This window comes from Mytilus californianus, unplaced genomic scaffold (assembly GCF_021869535.1).
Source record: "Mytilus californianus isolate M0D057914Y unplaced genomic scaffold, xbMytCali1.0.p SCAF_2, whole genome shotgun sequence".
Lineage (NCBI taxonomy): Eukaryota > Metazoa > Mollusca > Bivalvia > Mytilida > Mytilidae > Mytilus > Mytilus californianus.
Window position 1 is genome coordinate 58,947,415 of NW_026262668.1, and position 16,125 is coordinate 58,963,539.

Consider the following 16,125-nt stretch of genomic DNA (forward strand, 5'->3'; position numbering starts at 1 on the left):
TTTACATTACTAAATGAGTAGTGATGTATTATCTATTATCAATAAGAATATCTTTATTGCAAATGACGAAGTTCAATTTAACTAAAAGGTGATTAACTTGTTATGGATTACAATAAATATCAAAACATCGTTGAAGAAATTGACTAAAGTGTTTAAGCGAAGTGAAAAAAATATGCCTTTTAAATCATATTGTTTGCAGTTTCAAGAGGAAAGTGTTAATCCTTTACGAGTGACTAAAGCAAAACTTGAAATAGAAAGGACTTCATTAAAGGTTGCCAGAATCGCTCATTTAAGAGTAATTTTTCATAAATAATAGAATATTTAAAAAACAAATTCAATAATTTGGCCTGAACAAAAACTATAAGGCAAATTACAAACTTTCATTCATCAATACATAGCATGACTAGAAAATTGTATTGTCAATTGAAATATCAATTCTTTAAGTGCAAAGCGTGACTCTATAATCCAAATTAAATAAAACGTTTATCGTAAAACTGTATATAAGACGAATTAAGCAAGAAACTCATGCTTGAAATATTTTATATAAAAGTTCTATTCATCGTAGAATAATTTCTGGTGCGAGTTGATTGTCATATATCCACGTTTGCATGAACAAAAATACATTCTCATAATATATGTACATGACCAACAACAGTAACGGTACCAAATTTTCTGAGTCGCTATGCCGTTAGATATCTGTATATGTTTACGTTACTAACTATTAAAACTGACGTCGATAGTAATTATCAGCCTACGCTATTTTGAATTCTTCAGATGATTTTTTGGGACTTTCTAGATCTATTTAGTGACTAGGCTAGCTATATGTTCAGTAGTTCAATTCTACATCGCCCTACGTAGCGGCTATGATATTGAACGCTACCCTTCAATTATCATTACAAACAAATTACGTGAGTTCTTGTTTGAAACATTAAGGTATGATGTTATATGTAGCTTGGATAAAAAATGCATGCTTTCTTTAGTAGCAGGTTCGAATTTTTAGACACAAATTATAACACATGATGAAATATAGACTAAAATTTGTCTAAATAACTCAAACTATGCAAGCATAACAGGAGTTCATCAAGGTAAAGATTACCTTCTCCAATAAAGTAAACAATTGCGTAAAAGCTATGATTTAATTTTTTCTTCAAGATGACAGTTATTTGAATGTCCACATGCCTTAATCACTAACTTTATTTGTCCAGCTACTGAAAACATGGTAACTGCTCCACCAGTGGGGCCGTCGTTCTGCTCATGACAATTAAAAGATTCTGGGAAAATTTATTTTTCAGTGTCATGGTAATGAACGGTAATAAGCGCCTGCAGCTTGAAGGAATGAGTTATTGGCGGATTCAAATGTAACAAAGAGGGAACAATGAACATAATCTAAGCAGCTCTACCTCTGTAATATATGCTTCTCAACAATATACATTTCTTTTACTGATTTTATGTAAAATAAATAACAGAAAGTTTACGATGCGGAAAATCAAGCTTTCTCTTTCAAACAGTAACATTGGTTTATGTTTTTATTAAGCCTTAACCAACATCAGCCTCTTGCATCACCTTGATATAAAAACAAATATATTATATTAAAATATGTCGTGTGATTTCCAATTATGTAGAGGTTTACTAAGGATCATTTAGAAAAGAAGATAGATTTTTTGTCGTGACAAATTCTATACCAAAAAGGCAACAATTATGATTTAAGTAAGATGACGTCATTTATTTTAGCAATTTTAAACTAATAATATCTTTTTTGATTTCTTTCGAAAGTCCCTAGAAGATTAAGAGCTGGATATATTATATTTAAACCTGCATATTCTCGAAGACTGTATGTTGACCTAAAGATGTCTTTTGAATATTTGTGTCGTTAAATTGTTGTCTTATTTACTTATTCCCCACATCTCTTTTTATTCATATTCAGAAAAATAACAGTAAAAAGTCGATGAGAATGAAAACTGAAATTGACATCAATTGAAATGTTTGTATGTCTGTTGGGGAAAAAAACTAATATGATCACTTAAGTTAGTGGAAATGTGATTTTTTTTTCCATGGAGTTGTATATTTATCTATTATATATAAAAACGAGGAGATGTGGTATGCATACATTAAAATATTGTTTTATGTTATACAGTGGTTTCGAAGAAAAAAAGTTCGACAAATTTCCATTATGATTTTCAGTTGTGAGTGTAGAATTGTGAAGAAGGACAATTTTTAGTTTTAAGTCCATGATTGGGAAGGACTTATTTTCAATGCTTTTCGTTTGGTCCTTATAGGTAAAGATTGGAAACAATGCAAACACTACTATATGATCTTTGTAGATGTTCCTTATATAATTTTGCATTATTTGATTTTAAGTTATATATATCCCAAAGCCTTCAAACTCAAATTCTTTTTTCTTTATTAGTATACGTGTCATACCACTAAATCAACCAATCATTTTAATACATCCTTGGCTTTCAAATATTCGGCTTTGGGCATTCCTGATGAAGGTAAGTCCAAAAAAAAAAACGCGCGTCGGACGTATGAAATGTATAAAGTGTTGTATTTCTTTTTCGTCTTAGATCTTTAGGTACCAGAGTGATCCTCTTGTTTGTAATTCAACCAATTGTAACATTTTGACATTTTGACTGAGTATGGATTTCCATGGCGGATGATAAATATGTTGGTCAACAAATGGTCTTCAACAATAAACAATTTTAAGATGTTTAAACTGTTTTACAAACACAACCACACATTCCGTCATTAAAACTCCTGATACACCCGTTCGTTCTGTGTAAGGTGGTGTAGGGACGGTAAAATTATTTAGATAAAGATTTGGAAAGATAACAATATGCATTTGAAAGGTTATAACTTAAGCTAAAATCAACTGTCTATATCAAAACGTTGTAAATGCAAACATAAAACCAATATTCAATATATCATATTGTAACCGTATATGCTACATCTAACTAAGCGTATGTAAAATAATATTGTACTTTAATGAGAAGTTTTTCTTCTAAAAAGTAATCAAAGCTACCAGGATAATCATTCAGTAGACAATACGCGCGACTTGTCGATACAAGAATCATCAGTTGCGCTAGAAGTAAAGCATTTAAAAGAGCAATCAATTTTGAAGTTAAAGAACATTTAAAATTAAATCTTGCTGTAGCAATCTTTGCCTAGGGTGAAAAAAAACTTCGAAGGATTATAACGAACAGTAAATTAACAGAAAATGATATTATTAATGATATTTCATATCAACATCAGATTTAGAGTTTTGACAATTGGGCTTGTGGTACTCTCATGTTTAAAACTAACACAAGCAGTTATATCGCTCATTGGTCCAGGGACAGTCTGGGGTTCTTGAATTAACGTTGAAATTTATGAAAATGATGCAGACTAAATGACATATGTGACTTTCAATAATTTTCTAGATAATGACTACAATAGGCTAAATTCTTTTAAAAAGATTGATACAATACTACAATTCAAACTATTTTTATTTGTGAGAGCATTGGTCTTTATTTAATCACGTACCAATAATTTAATACTGTAATGCATCTGGGTTTCAAGCATTTATTTATATCACCGAGAACAAAAGAACTAAAAATATGATTTCAGAGTTCAATGCTGACGTTTTGCTAAGCTTTTTAATTAGAAATGGTTCCAGTCGGTTAAAAACAAACAAACGAAGAAAATTTGATTCAATCCCTAAACGAAACTTTCAAAAACCTCATTACTTAAATAATATTGCAATTGGGAACATTCAAGAACATTAATTAATTACATCTATTTAATCAACGAATATTTATGTGAATAACATTCGTTTTAATAGAACAATTACATTCCTATACACTCTATTTTTGTTATTAATCAAAACATGCAAATTAATCAAGAACTGTAAAAAGAACCTCTATATGGCTAAGAGGAAACCCTGTCAATGACAAATAAATGTTTACTTTTGGCGGAACGCATCATTTGAAATCAGCATCATGTCTACGTTTACCCAACACTTTTTTTGATTATGCAAACATAAGTTGAGAAATTGAAGAACTTAAAAGGACAACTCTACCTTATTCGGTAACTAATTGATTTAAATTTAGAAATGACGTCGAAGAATATATCTTTTTTGCTGTATATTTTTATGTTTATAGTGGTTCATGCAACATGCAAGATTTTACCGGACATTTCAAAGCTATACAAAAACATCACAAATGGTTATCAAAAGGAGGTATTACCCACATGGAATCAAACTCAGCCACTGGATATATATTTCACTCTGACTCCATTGGTTCTTAATTCATTTTATGCAAGTGAGGAAACGATTTCTTTGACAACGGCAATAAATTTTAAGTGGGATGATTTGAGATTAACATGGGATCCTCTCCTCTACGGAAATAAGGAAAGTATAACAATTACTACGAACGATATATGGCTACCATACATACACATGGAAAACAGTGTAGACGAATTAAAAGCAATCGGCCATGACGCTCAGTTCTATGCCCGTATTTCCCATAGTGGAAGGGTTAACTGGACACCAGGTGGAATACTAAATGCAAAATGCCCATCAGACATTCGTAGATTTCCATTTGACACACAAACATGTCAATTTATTTTTGCCATGTGGGGTGTTGAAGTTAATGATGTTAGATACATTCCAGTTGCGGATGAGGCTATCATGACCTATTTCACCAAAAATTCTGACTGGACTGTAACGGCAAATCGTCAGTTTGTACGTTATAAAAACGTCACAGTCGAGTTTATCTTTGAACTTTCAATCAAAAGACAACCCTTATATAATGTCGTCGTCGTGATTCTCCCAGCATTTGTGTTTTCTCTGATGAATCCACTTGTTTTCCTTCTGCCGTTAGAATCTGGTGAGCGTGTATCACTTGGAATGACAATCTTATTGTCTTATGAAATATTTCTGACACTTGTATCTAATTCGGTACCTGCGTCGTCCAATCCAATATGCCTACTGTTGTTAATATTGGTAATAGTAATGATGATCAGTGGAGGAATTGTTATATGCGTCATCTGCAGTATTAACAGCTATTATATTGAAGACATAAATGATATAAATGTATGTGTACAGTACTTAGCTGTTTGTTTTTGCCAAAAGAAATGTATTCAACTATCGGTTGAGGATAAACCAGAAGCAAGTGACAACCTATCCGTTAAAGATTTAGTCAAAACAATTGACATAATGTTCCTAATTATTTCGTATATTCTGTTCGCTGTTGCATTATCTATATACTTTATATATATTTGGGCCACACAAAACGAGTAAGTTATGTTCAAAACATAAATCAGCATTATCATCAACTTGGGTTGATAGGTAGTCATTCCATTGACATGTTTATTTGTATTTAAAATAATTGTAACTTTTTATGGAAATCATGGAAGCTCATGCAGTAGTTGCATGTTTGTTTTTAGATATAAAAAAGGCTTTGATAGAGTAATACTTCACAAATTGTTAAAATGAGACATTCCGAAGCTACATTATTCGTTTTGTAATGAATTGGTTTGAAAATCCGATATATTTAGATGGGGAGAATGTATTTCTAGTCAGTTCACATACAGGACTAACAGACTAGCAAAGGCTAATGTTGGTTGTTATTTGAATAAAACACCCTTAAATAATTATAGTTATGCTGATGATATGTGTATAATGAGCCCGTTAGTTACTGGGTTTAGAAAACTTTTATCTATTTGTAAAGAATTTGCTGATGATATTGGTGTTTTATTTAATGTCAAGAAATCTATGTTTGATTTTTCAAACAAAGTATATGCAGATTTACAATATGCCCAAATGTTATTTACAATGTGAAACAATTTATTAGAAATTGTTGATGAATTCAAATATCTATGACATATGGTTTGTAATGATTTAAAAATGATGATTGTAAAATATAGAGACAATATATGCAGTATATGCAGGAAAATTAATAAATTGAAGCGAAAATTTAGCAAATGTTCTACGAGCGTTACGATTCAATTTTTTTCAGTCTTATTGTATGAATGTCTGTTGTTAATCTTTATGGTAAAAATGTAAGTTAGATGCGATTACTGTATAATAATGCTTTCAGAATTATGATGGGATCTCAATATAAATGTAGTGGTAGTAATGTGTATGTCATAAATGAAGTAATACGAAAGTCAATGTTTAGTTTGTTTAAATCGCTTGCAAATATTTAAAAAACATTTGGTTATTACAATTCTCAGAAGCGATTTATTGTATACTTCAACATTGTTAAGAGTATGATACAATGAGTTATACCTTGATTTTTAACTTATATTAATATTGTAAATATTTTAACATTGTGTCCTGTTTAGACAGAATATTTGTTGTCATGTATACATATGGACATTTTGAGTCTGAAATAAAGAATTTATCTTATATTCATTCTAACGTTTACCATAAAATACAAAAGGTTGTAGTTTGTAGTCTGTGCTACTACCAAATTTTATTTTAAACAGCGATAAGTCTAAATAAAAAAAAGAAGATGTGTTTTTATTGCCATTGATACAACTCTCCTCCAAAGACCAAATGACGTAGAAGATAGTAAATATAGGTCACCGTACGGCCTTCAACAATGATCAAAACCCATACTGCTTAGTAAGCTATAAAAGGTTTCGAAATGAAAAATGCAAACGAATTCAAACGAGAAAATGTGCCAATTTTTTGTAACTAAACTTTTTGGTATTTATATTCTTTCATATACGCATACAAGGTATAATCTTCATCTCAAAGTAGAATTGCCTAATATTTCAAAGATACTGAATACTTATTTGCTTATCAATATTTCCTGATGAGCATGTAACACCGAAAAGTCTTTAACAATGAAAAATCCGTTATATGGAAACATATTCATTATGTTTTTGCTAGTTCCCGTCTCGTTCTATTCATATAACCTTTGTTAGTCTTGTATTTAAAAAAAAAAATTGGTTCATTTATATGTTTCGGAGTTTTGTGTGACGTCCATTTTCGCTGAACTAGTATATATTATTGTTGAGGGGCCAGCTGAAGCCCGCCTCCGCTTGCTGGATTTTCTCGCTGTGTTGAAGACCCATTATTGGCCTTTGGCTGTTTTCTGCTCTTTGATCAGGTTGTTGTCTCTTTGACGGATTCCCCGTTTCCATTCTCAATTTTATAAGTAACACATGTATATGAAAGTTTAATAGAAACATCCATACAGACATAGCCAATAAACAGTAAAACCTTGTATAAAAGTTCAATAGAAACATCTATACAGCCATATCACATAGACAGTAAAACCTTGTATGAAAGTTCAATAGAACCATCCATACAGCCATATCCAATAGACAATCACAGGATAAGGAAAATAAATACAACTTGTTAAAATCTTTTTCCAGATATAATGATGAATGTTTGTGGTGCAATCCTAGTACGGAAATACTTGTAAGTGGGATGATTGTATTCTGGTTAACCAGCAATGATTTCAACCCGAGATAATTCAAACGGACAACATTCATCTCAGAGAACATGACACGTGGTTCTGAAATAACATTTATTAGGAGCGCTCATCATGTAATAATTATAAAGACTTGTGGCGAAAAACTTGTTTTTACCATACAGTCATGCGGTTATCCCACATAAACAACGTATTTAGTGGTTATCTTTATGTTTGACTTAGTTACCCTAGTAAAAAATTTTGAATATATAAGTCTGAACAATTAATTATTCAGTCATGTCAGCTTTTCATTCAATTTTCAGATTTATCCACTGCGGTAAATTCAGTACTGTTCAGTAGATTTTTTAGACAATTCAGTTTGACGTTGATGAAGTAAATAACATCTACAACAACAGTATGAACATAGACTGAACACATCTTAATTGACTGCAAGCGATTTTTTTCAACAATACTGAATTTATGGCAGTATATAAGTATGAAAATTAACAGATTGAAATGACCGATTTAGATCAAAATTGGATTTCTTGTGTTATATCTTATTGTATTCATTCTCTTTGGTATTTTGAGTCGATAGAAGATCTTTGATAGTCTCTGTTATATCTATTTGAGGCTATCCGCAGTCAGTGCGATTCAGAGCTTGACAAACTGTATGGACTTATTGAAGACTTCACGTTTTAAATTATATGTTATTTTATTCTTTGTTTCGTTGGGTTGCTGTCTGATTGACGCATTCCGCAATTATATTTCCATCATTTCATTTATTGCATTGGATAAACAGAACCGAGTACCTACTAAAAGTGTTCGCATGTACGATGGGTTGATTTGATATATATGTAAAATATTGTTACAAAAAAGAGTTATCATCAGTTCCAGAGAAAACGTGACCATAAGATGTTATAATGATGCGTTCTGAAAAGAATTGTTCGATTTCACATGTTTTTTTTATTTCAGAATTGATTTCAAGCAAATATTTATCCCATGCGAGGATATTTGAATATAAAAAAGTAGTTTAAACACCCTATGATTTTATACAAAATTATTAACAAGAGTGCACCCGCTGAAATGTCTCGCCTGCTTTACAGAGCATTGATTTTATGTTGATAGTCCTAAGTTTTAACAACATGTATCACATAAACTTAACATGATCCAGGAAAATGAGGGCAAAGTCAGATAAACCAACCCAGAAATATACATGTGCACCTTACGTGTTGTTTTCAATTTTTTACAATCATTCCATTCGCCGAACATATTGCTTATAGTATACAAGCAACAGATCAAACCTTGAAAACTTTATATTAACCAATGAACCATGAAAATGAGGTTAAGGTCAGATGAACTCTGTCAAATAGACATGTACACCTTACAATCATTCCATGGATCAAATATAATTGGCCTATTGCATAAAGTATCTAAGAAACAAACTTAACCAGGAAAACTTAACATTGACCAATGAATCATGAAAATGAGGTCAAGATCAGAGGATATTTGCCACAGACATGTACACCTTACAATCATTCCATACACCAAATATAGTTGACCAATTGCTTATAGTTTGAGAATAACACAGTTGACCTATTGCTTATAGTTTAAGAATAACACCAAAACACAAAAACTTAACATTGAGCAATGAACCGTGAACATGAGGTCAAGGTCAAATAACACCTGCCAGTTGGAAATGTACACCTTACAATCATTCCATACACCAAATATAGTAGACCTATTGCTTATAGTATCTGGAATATGGACTTGACCACAAAAACTTAACCTTGTTTAGTGATCCATGAAATGAGGTCGAGGTCAAATGAAAACTGTCTGACAGGCATGAGGATTTCGCAAGGTACGCACATACCAAATATAGTTATCCTATTACTCATAATAAGAGAGGAATTAACATTACAAAAAATCTTAACTTTTTTTCGTAGTAGTCACTGAACCATGACAATGAGGTCAAGGACAATGGACATATGACAGACGGAAACTTCATAACAAAAGGAATCTATATACAAAGTATGAAGCATCCAGGTCTTCTACCGTCTGAAATATTAAGCTTTTAAGTAGTTTGTTCGTTTATCAAATATGCAACTACAGCTAGTATTAACATCAAAATGTAACTTCGAAAAGATTTATTAACTCCACACGTGTCGGGTATATTCAATATCTGAATACCACTTTTGAAAAGCATGACATTAGGTTGTTTATAGTGATGATATATACCTGGGATTAAAAACTAGGTTGGTTACGAAACTCTTTCCTTTACTTGTTCATACAAAAACCTAGCGAAGACATTCCTTACAAGTAATCATACCAATATCAATCGTGTCTTTTAGAGAGTGTGACCGTAATATGTCATGTTACATATAACATGGTTTAAACAGCTTTTCGAATTTGGCAAAAATGTAAATACTTGCCACTTTTCGCCATTTATCCTATGTATTTTGTGAAAGATTCAAAGTTATTTTGCTTTCTCAATAGTTATCATAAATGATAAAGCTAAAGCTTGTAAAAATTCAGAATCAAGCTGATTTATAGTATTTATTATGATCTTCAAAATTTCTGGTCAGCTACTTCAACTAAACTATATACATGTACATAGCCGAGGAATGTAATAAAAAAGCCAGTCTACAAAACACTACATTAAAACTAAAGACTGAGCAACAAGATTGGATTATATTTTAATTGCCTTCTGTTGACGCCATTGTCGATGTCTCTAAGAAGCTGAAAAGTGACATAGAACTCATATATAACAATTGCATCTTTATTGAAAACATCTTACACGTCTATTACCTAAGTTTCTATTAGGCATGTGGCTGCATCATTTTATGATATATTCATAACAATCATTAAAATTGTAATATTTGGTATTTTTTAAACTTCCTATGAATTGAGTACGTAAGTTGATTATTGTTTTGAAGTATTTACTTACATTGTGATATAATGAAAGATTATTAACATTCAATTTTTATATAAATATATTTAACAAAGCTTGCAATTCAAACCAAATATACCAGGCTTATAATCTAGTACGCAAGATGCGCGTTTAGTCTACATAAGACTTATCACTAGCGCTTGAATCATCGTTATCAGACATATGGTCGTCTATGTTTTTATTATTATTGACAATATAGAAAAACAATGAAGGAATGTAGAATGTGTGATAAATCTTTATTATTCGGATTAAATTATAATGTCATTTTGACATTTACTTGGCCATTTCAAGACAAATTTTATGTGAACTCATGCAGATTGAAATCTCAAACAATCAACCAATAAGGCGTATTACATTTCTTCTAATTCATATTAATAAAAAAGTTCCAGCAATAAACCCAGTTTATTAAATTTCACGATAAATATAGTTAAAAGCTACGGCACACATATATTTAGAACTTACGGACTTTCACAAATAAAATTTGTCAATTTATGACATTCATAGTCTACCCAGTGAAATCTTGTGAGACTGAAAAGGGCTAAACAATCTTCTTCGTGCCCAGCATAACTATTTGGTTCACCTGGATACCAGTCGGTATAAGAAAGACTTTTCTGACTAGTTTCCCAAACCCAGACACCCTCTGTTTGTTCATCATGAGCTCCTAACCAATAAAATTCCTGTGGTACAAACACGTATGATCAAAAGTGTAAATGTCATGTATGAAACTTAAAATCAATATGACAAGTATTTCAAACAATCGTTTAAATAAAATTTGTGATTAAAAAAAAAAGTATGTAGTACATAATGATGACGCAATAGAACACCAACAGTTATAATAGTGGTAATAAATAGTAAAATAGATACCAATAAAAATATGTGCATAGAATAGTGATTTTGAAAATACATAGATGATCAAACCAATTATACAATTAGAATGTAGCAATATTCAGTATCAAAATGCAGTGTAAATACATTTTAGATTGAACAAGAAAGTGAGGAACCAACAATCAATACATCGTTTAATCGATTTAAAAAATAAACACAACAAAAAATACCTTTCGATGAATTTATAGTGAAAAAAGGAGAAAACGAAGTATTTGGATATTGTCTGCTATTGTAAATATCATTCATATCTAGTTTGTACAATTTTACTTACATATTGTGTAATGTTTCCCTGCAAAAATAAAACGAGATACTAAGTAACAATGATTTACAAACTGACAAAATGGTAGCAAAAATACAGTTGTCGATGTAAAGGGTTCAAGTTGACTTGATACTACTACTGCTAGTATTAATGATAATGATCAACTAAATACATTATTATAATTTTAAAGGAAGGAACCCAGCTAATGATAAAACCACGTTTCCATCACATCTTCAAGAAGCAATTTGTAGTAACTTTCTCAAAAGTACACACTGTGGAAATAAGAAGATGTGGTACATGTATGATTGTCAATGAGACAACTCGATCTCCACCATAGACCAAATGACGCAGAAGTTACATGTAACAACAATAAATCACGTACGGCTTTTAACAATGAGCAAAACCCAGACAGTCTGTTTATTGTGTGGAGCAAGCAAAAAGGAGTAGAAAGTAAAATAACAAAAATACCCAACTCCAAGGAAATTCGAAACGGAAAGTCCTTTATAAAATGGCAAAATCCAAAGCTCAAACACATCAAACGAATGAATAACAACTGTCAGATTCCTGACTTGGTACAGACATTTCCTTATGTAGAAAATGGTGGATTAAACCTGGTTTTATAGCTAGCTAAACCTCTTACTTGTATGACAGTCGCATACAATTCCATTATATTGACAACAATGTGTGAGCAAAACAAACAGACATAATAGATAAAAATGTCAAAAATTGGGATACATCAGTTGACATTGTAATGTAATCTTAATCACTATAAAAACAAATAACTATTTCAACAGAGAGAAAAAAATGGCATATAGACACTCTATACACAAAGTACATAAGCAAAAATGAAAGACAAGAATACAAAATTGACCATAGCACAATAATACAATGGCGGGATGTATAAGTACCGAGCCACGCCAAAAGTATATTACCAAAAATGGACTAAACAGTAAAGGGGGGAATTTATAATTTCAAAATTAAAATCGTCTCGTTTGTCATAGATTCTGGTACTGAGATGACCGCATATGTCAAATTCGAGGTATAAGTCTAAAAATGAGGCAGAGGAAGCCGTGTCTGTTGTTTCTGTAATTTCTAGTTCTGTTCTGGAGGATATATTATTGGAACCCCATCAGAAAAAGTTTGGATTGTTAATGAAAAGAACATCATCAATATATCTGAATGTGAAATTAAATGATCTAGCTTCTTTGATCTTCTTGTTTTTGACAAGTGTCTGAGGGTTTCCGACTCATACGAAAATAAGAAGAGGTCGGCAAAGAGAGGAGCACAGTTCGTTCCCACAGGAATGCCGGCAATTTGTTGAAAACATCTACCTCCAAATTCAACAAATATGTTGCCAAGAAGAAACTCCAGCATACTGATCACTTGTTCCTCTGTGTAGCATGTTTTACCTTTTGTTCACTATTAACAAAATATGCCGTATGGTATCCCAAAGCAATAAATTTATAGCGTATGCTACCATTTTTATGTTGAAGAGCATTGTGGATTATTTCTTTTAGACGGGTTTTCAAATTCACATGGGGAATGGTGGTATACAGGGTTGAAAATCAAAAATTAATTTCAGAGAAAGATCGAGATTTAAAATTATCAAGAAGTTCTTACATATTCCATTATCATGTTAATTTCTGTGTCATTTGGTCTCTTGTGGAGAGTTGTCTCATTGGCAATCATACCACATCTTCTTTTTTATACTTAAGAGCTTTTTAGAATCCACATATGGTTAATACCACTACGCGAGTAAACAGTTTCGAAGTATTTCTGAAGACCCTCTTTCACTGCAGACAGACATTTTGTCAATTTAATGGACAAAACTTTGTAGAACATGCAGATGAGCCGTCAATGTACCGTTGTTTTTATGGAACTTTGTGAAGCTTAGGTATCCAAAACAAACAAAGTAAGTCTTCAGATTTGCTGTTCAATGTAATGTTCATTGAAGCCATGAAGGACTTATGATTGGCTAAAATCGTATCCTGGTCAAATGATATGTTTTGTATGTGGGATTCCTGAGTGCTAATTTATTCATAATTCTTTTACAAGACACTCGTAGTAGTACGATTTACATACAAAGACAATATTGTTTGAAGCTTTGTCGGCAGGAACACCAACATATTTATAGTGAAGAGATGATAGACATCTCACAGCTTTTTTGTCTCTGAAAACGGACTTTGGTCGATCATTTACTCAGTTTTTCAACTGATGAATTCGACGTTTTATCAGAGACCTGATTGTTTTGACCTATTCTGACAAAGTGTCCAGTTCAACTTCTTCTCGTTTAGCCCATGCTCTGGCGTAGTCCTCAATGGAATCCATAATTATTTTGAAGTTATGATTTTGAAGTAGTACAATTATTGAAAGTTATTTACCAAATGCCAACTAGCTGCTACTTTTTCGAGCTGGTCGCTTTCCTGTTTATTGTTTATTTCAGCCAGATATCCGCCCTTAGATGTACACCACTCCTGAAAGTAGAGTTCCATATGTATGGTAAAGAAAATTATGAAAACCATTAATTACAATGCTAAGGTTTATACTATACAAAAAAATTCATCAATCTTCGATTTACTCTAAGTATTCCTGGTGAAAATTAAACTAGGTTTGATCATTTCTTTTTTGGATTTGTGGATTCGTATGTCTCGTCAATATTCTAGTAGTTCTAGTAATGAAGACTGATTTTGTTGAATAACATTTCTGTCTTACATTTATTTCAATCTTTTCAGTTCCCTATAGCCAATTTTCCTTTCTTTGGCGGTGATTATTTCTTTTTTGGATTTATGGATTCGTATGTCTCGACAATACTCTAGTAATGAAGACTGATTTTGTTGAATATCATTTCTGTCTTACATTTTTACAATCTTTTTCGTTCCCTATAGCCAATTTTCCTTTCGTGGGCGGTGATTATTCTTTTTACGTCTTCAAACGGTGCGCATATTTCCCACTTCATTTGCTATGCTTGTGTGTGTCTGTAGTGACGTTTTAGATTTCAATGAAAGTAACCTATGTAAACTTGATAAATTTTCAAATCAGGAAATTTGTTATTACAAATTACTTAAAAATTTAACTGGATTCTTACATAGATATAAAGAATTGGATTTTGGAAACAAAAAGTATATCACAATTTTTCGGGAAGACATATCTCATCGACTGTTTTCTGACATTTGTTTATCCGACATTGCATGAAAGCTTATTCTAAAAAACGAATGTTCGTCTAAAATAACCATTTTATACCATTATGTTTATAAATTACTGCAACGTTGTTTATAGAACTAGTAAACTAAGAAACGATCAATATGAGCTTATTGTTTCTTTAAATAACATAATATTCTTACAAGTTGTCAATTTGAAATTGTAATAAGATCTTTAAATATTATATTTTTTGGTACTTACATTGTTTTTATTTTTAGTTGTTTGATACATAATAAGTTTAATTATTAGAATTAAAAGCAAAGCCTAAACATTTGTCCTACATCCTGTCGTATATATATTTTGGCATTCCTCCATGTCATGCTTTTCTCAGACTGCTTAGGACGTCTTTAAACTAAAAATACTGCCGGTGTACTGAATGAAATATATTTTAATCCTGGAACCGATGGTTTATTTGTTAATTCAAATTTGGCATTAAAGTAACTTTAATTTCAGCGTGTACTCTTAGATCGATACTTTTGATCGTATGAGTCTTTTGTTATTTGTTTTTGTGCGTAGGACCGAGACAAACTCTTTGCTACCTTTTTATCTATTTATTCTTAGGTTGTGTTTTTACATCTCTTGCCAAGGTATAAGAGACCTGTAATGCAGTAGTTGTCGTTGGTTGCTGTATGCATTATTTGTTTTCCGTTTATTTTTTCGGATATTGTGTCTTTCATTGATTTAGTATTTTGATTTGTTTCACATTTTGTCATACTAGGGCCTTTGATATCTTACCATGGGTATGGGTTTTGTTTATTGTTGAAGGTCGTATGATGACCTATTATTAAGCATACCTTGGTCATGTGGCCAAATTTAGTAGTGTTTATACACTTCGCTGAATCATATCAGAATGTACAGTAATTGTTATATATACTTTTTCAAAATAATGATTACTAAAATGTCTGAAAAGTGAAAGTATTTGATTGACACCAAGCAAAATGTTTGAACAGTATTGATTTTACCACAAGAAAATGCATGTAAATAAAAAATACATTTATTTTATAAATAGACAAAAGTTTAAAAAGAAAAAAAAACAAAAACAAAAACATACATGTAATCTTCTTATTTCTATGTACTTGTCGCCTAATTAAAATATACAGTATTCCTTGGCCTGTCAATAATCATTGTTAATATTTAAAAATGTTAATGACTGATCGTAAAGTTGTCATTGGTACATCATAGTTATTAGAAACATCTAACTTGTAAATCTACATACCATAGCATCATGCCATGTCATTTTGTCGCCATTAAAGAAATAACATGAGTCGCCCATGTGGGTCCATCTCTGAGGACATGCTGCATTTATACTGTCTGAAATTAATCAAAATATTAACTAGTCTTGTTAGATGAAAACGTTTGTCAGTTAGACCACTTTTTTAACATATGTAATTCATGCAAATACTAGGGAGCGATTCTTCACAAAACATTAAGGAAAA

The 16,125-nt window shown here is 31.4% G+C and overlaps 1 protein-coding gene across 1 annotated transcript; it reads right to left on the reverse strand.

Moving 5' to 3' along the window:
* Positions 1–9,983: 9,983 nt before the first annotated feature.
* LOC127728795 (perlucin-like) lies at positions 9,984–16,125 on the reverse strand. Its single transcript, XM_052236408.1, has 5 exons — positions 15,906–16,125; positions 13,873–13,965; positions 11,504–11,521; positions 10,810–11,024; positions 9,984–10,136 (listed from the first exon to the last, which is right to left on the reverse strand). Exons 1-5 carry the CDS (start codon positions 15,960–15,962, stop codon positions 10,094–10,096), a joined length of 426 nt encoding a protein of 141 aa, XP_052092368.1. The 5' UTR covers positions 15,963–16,125; the 3' UTR covers positions 9,984–10,093.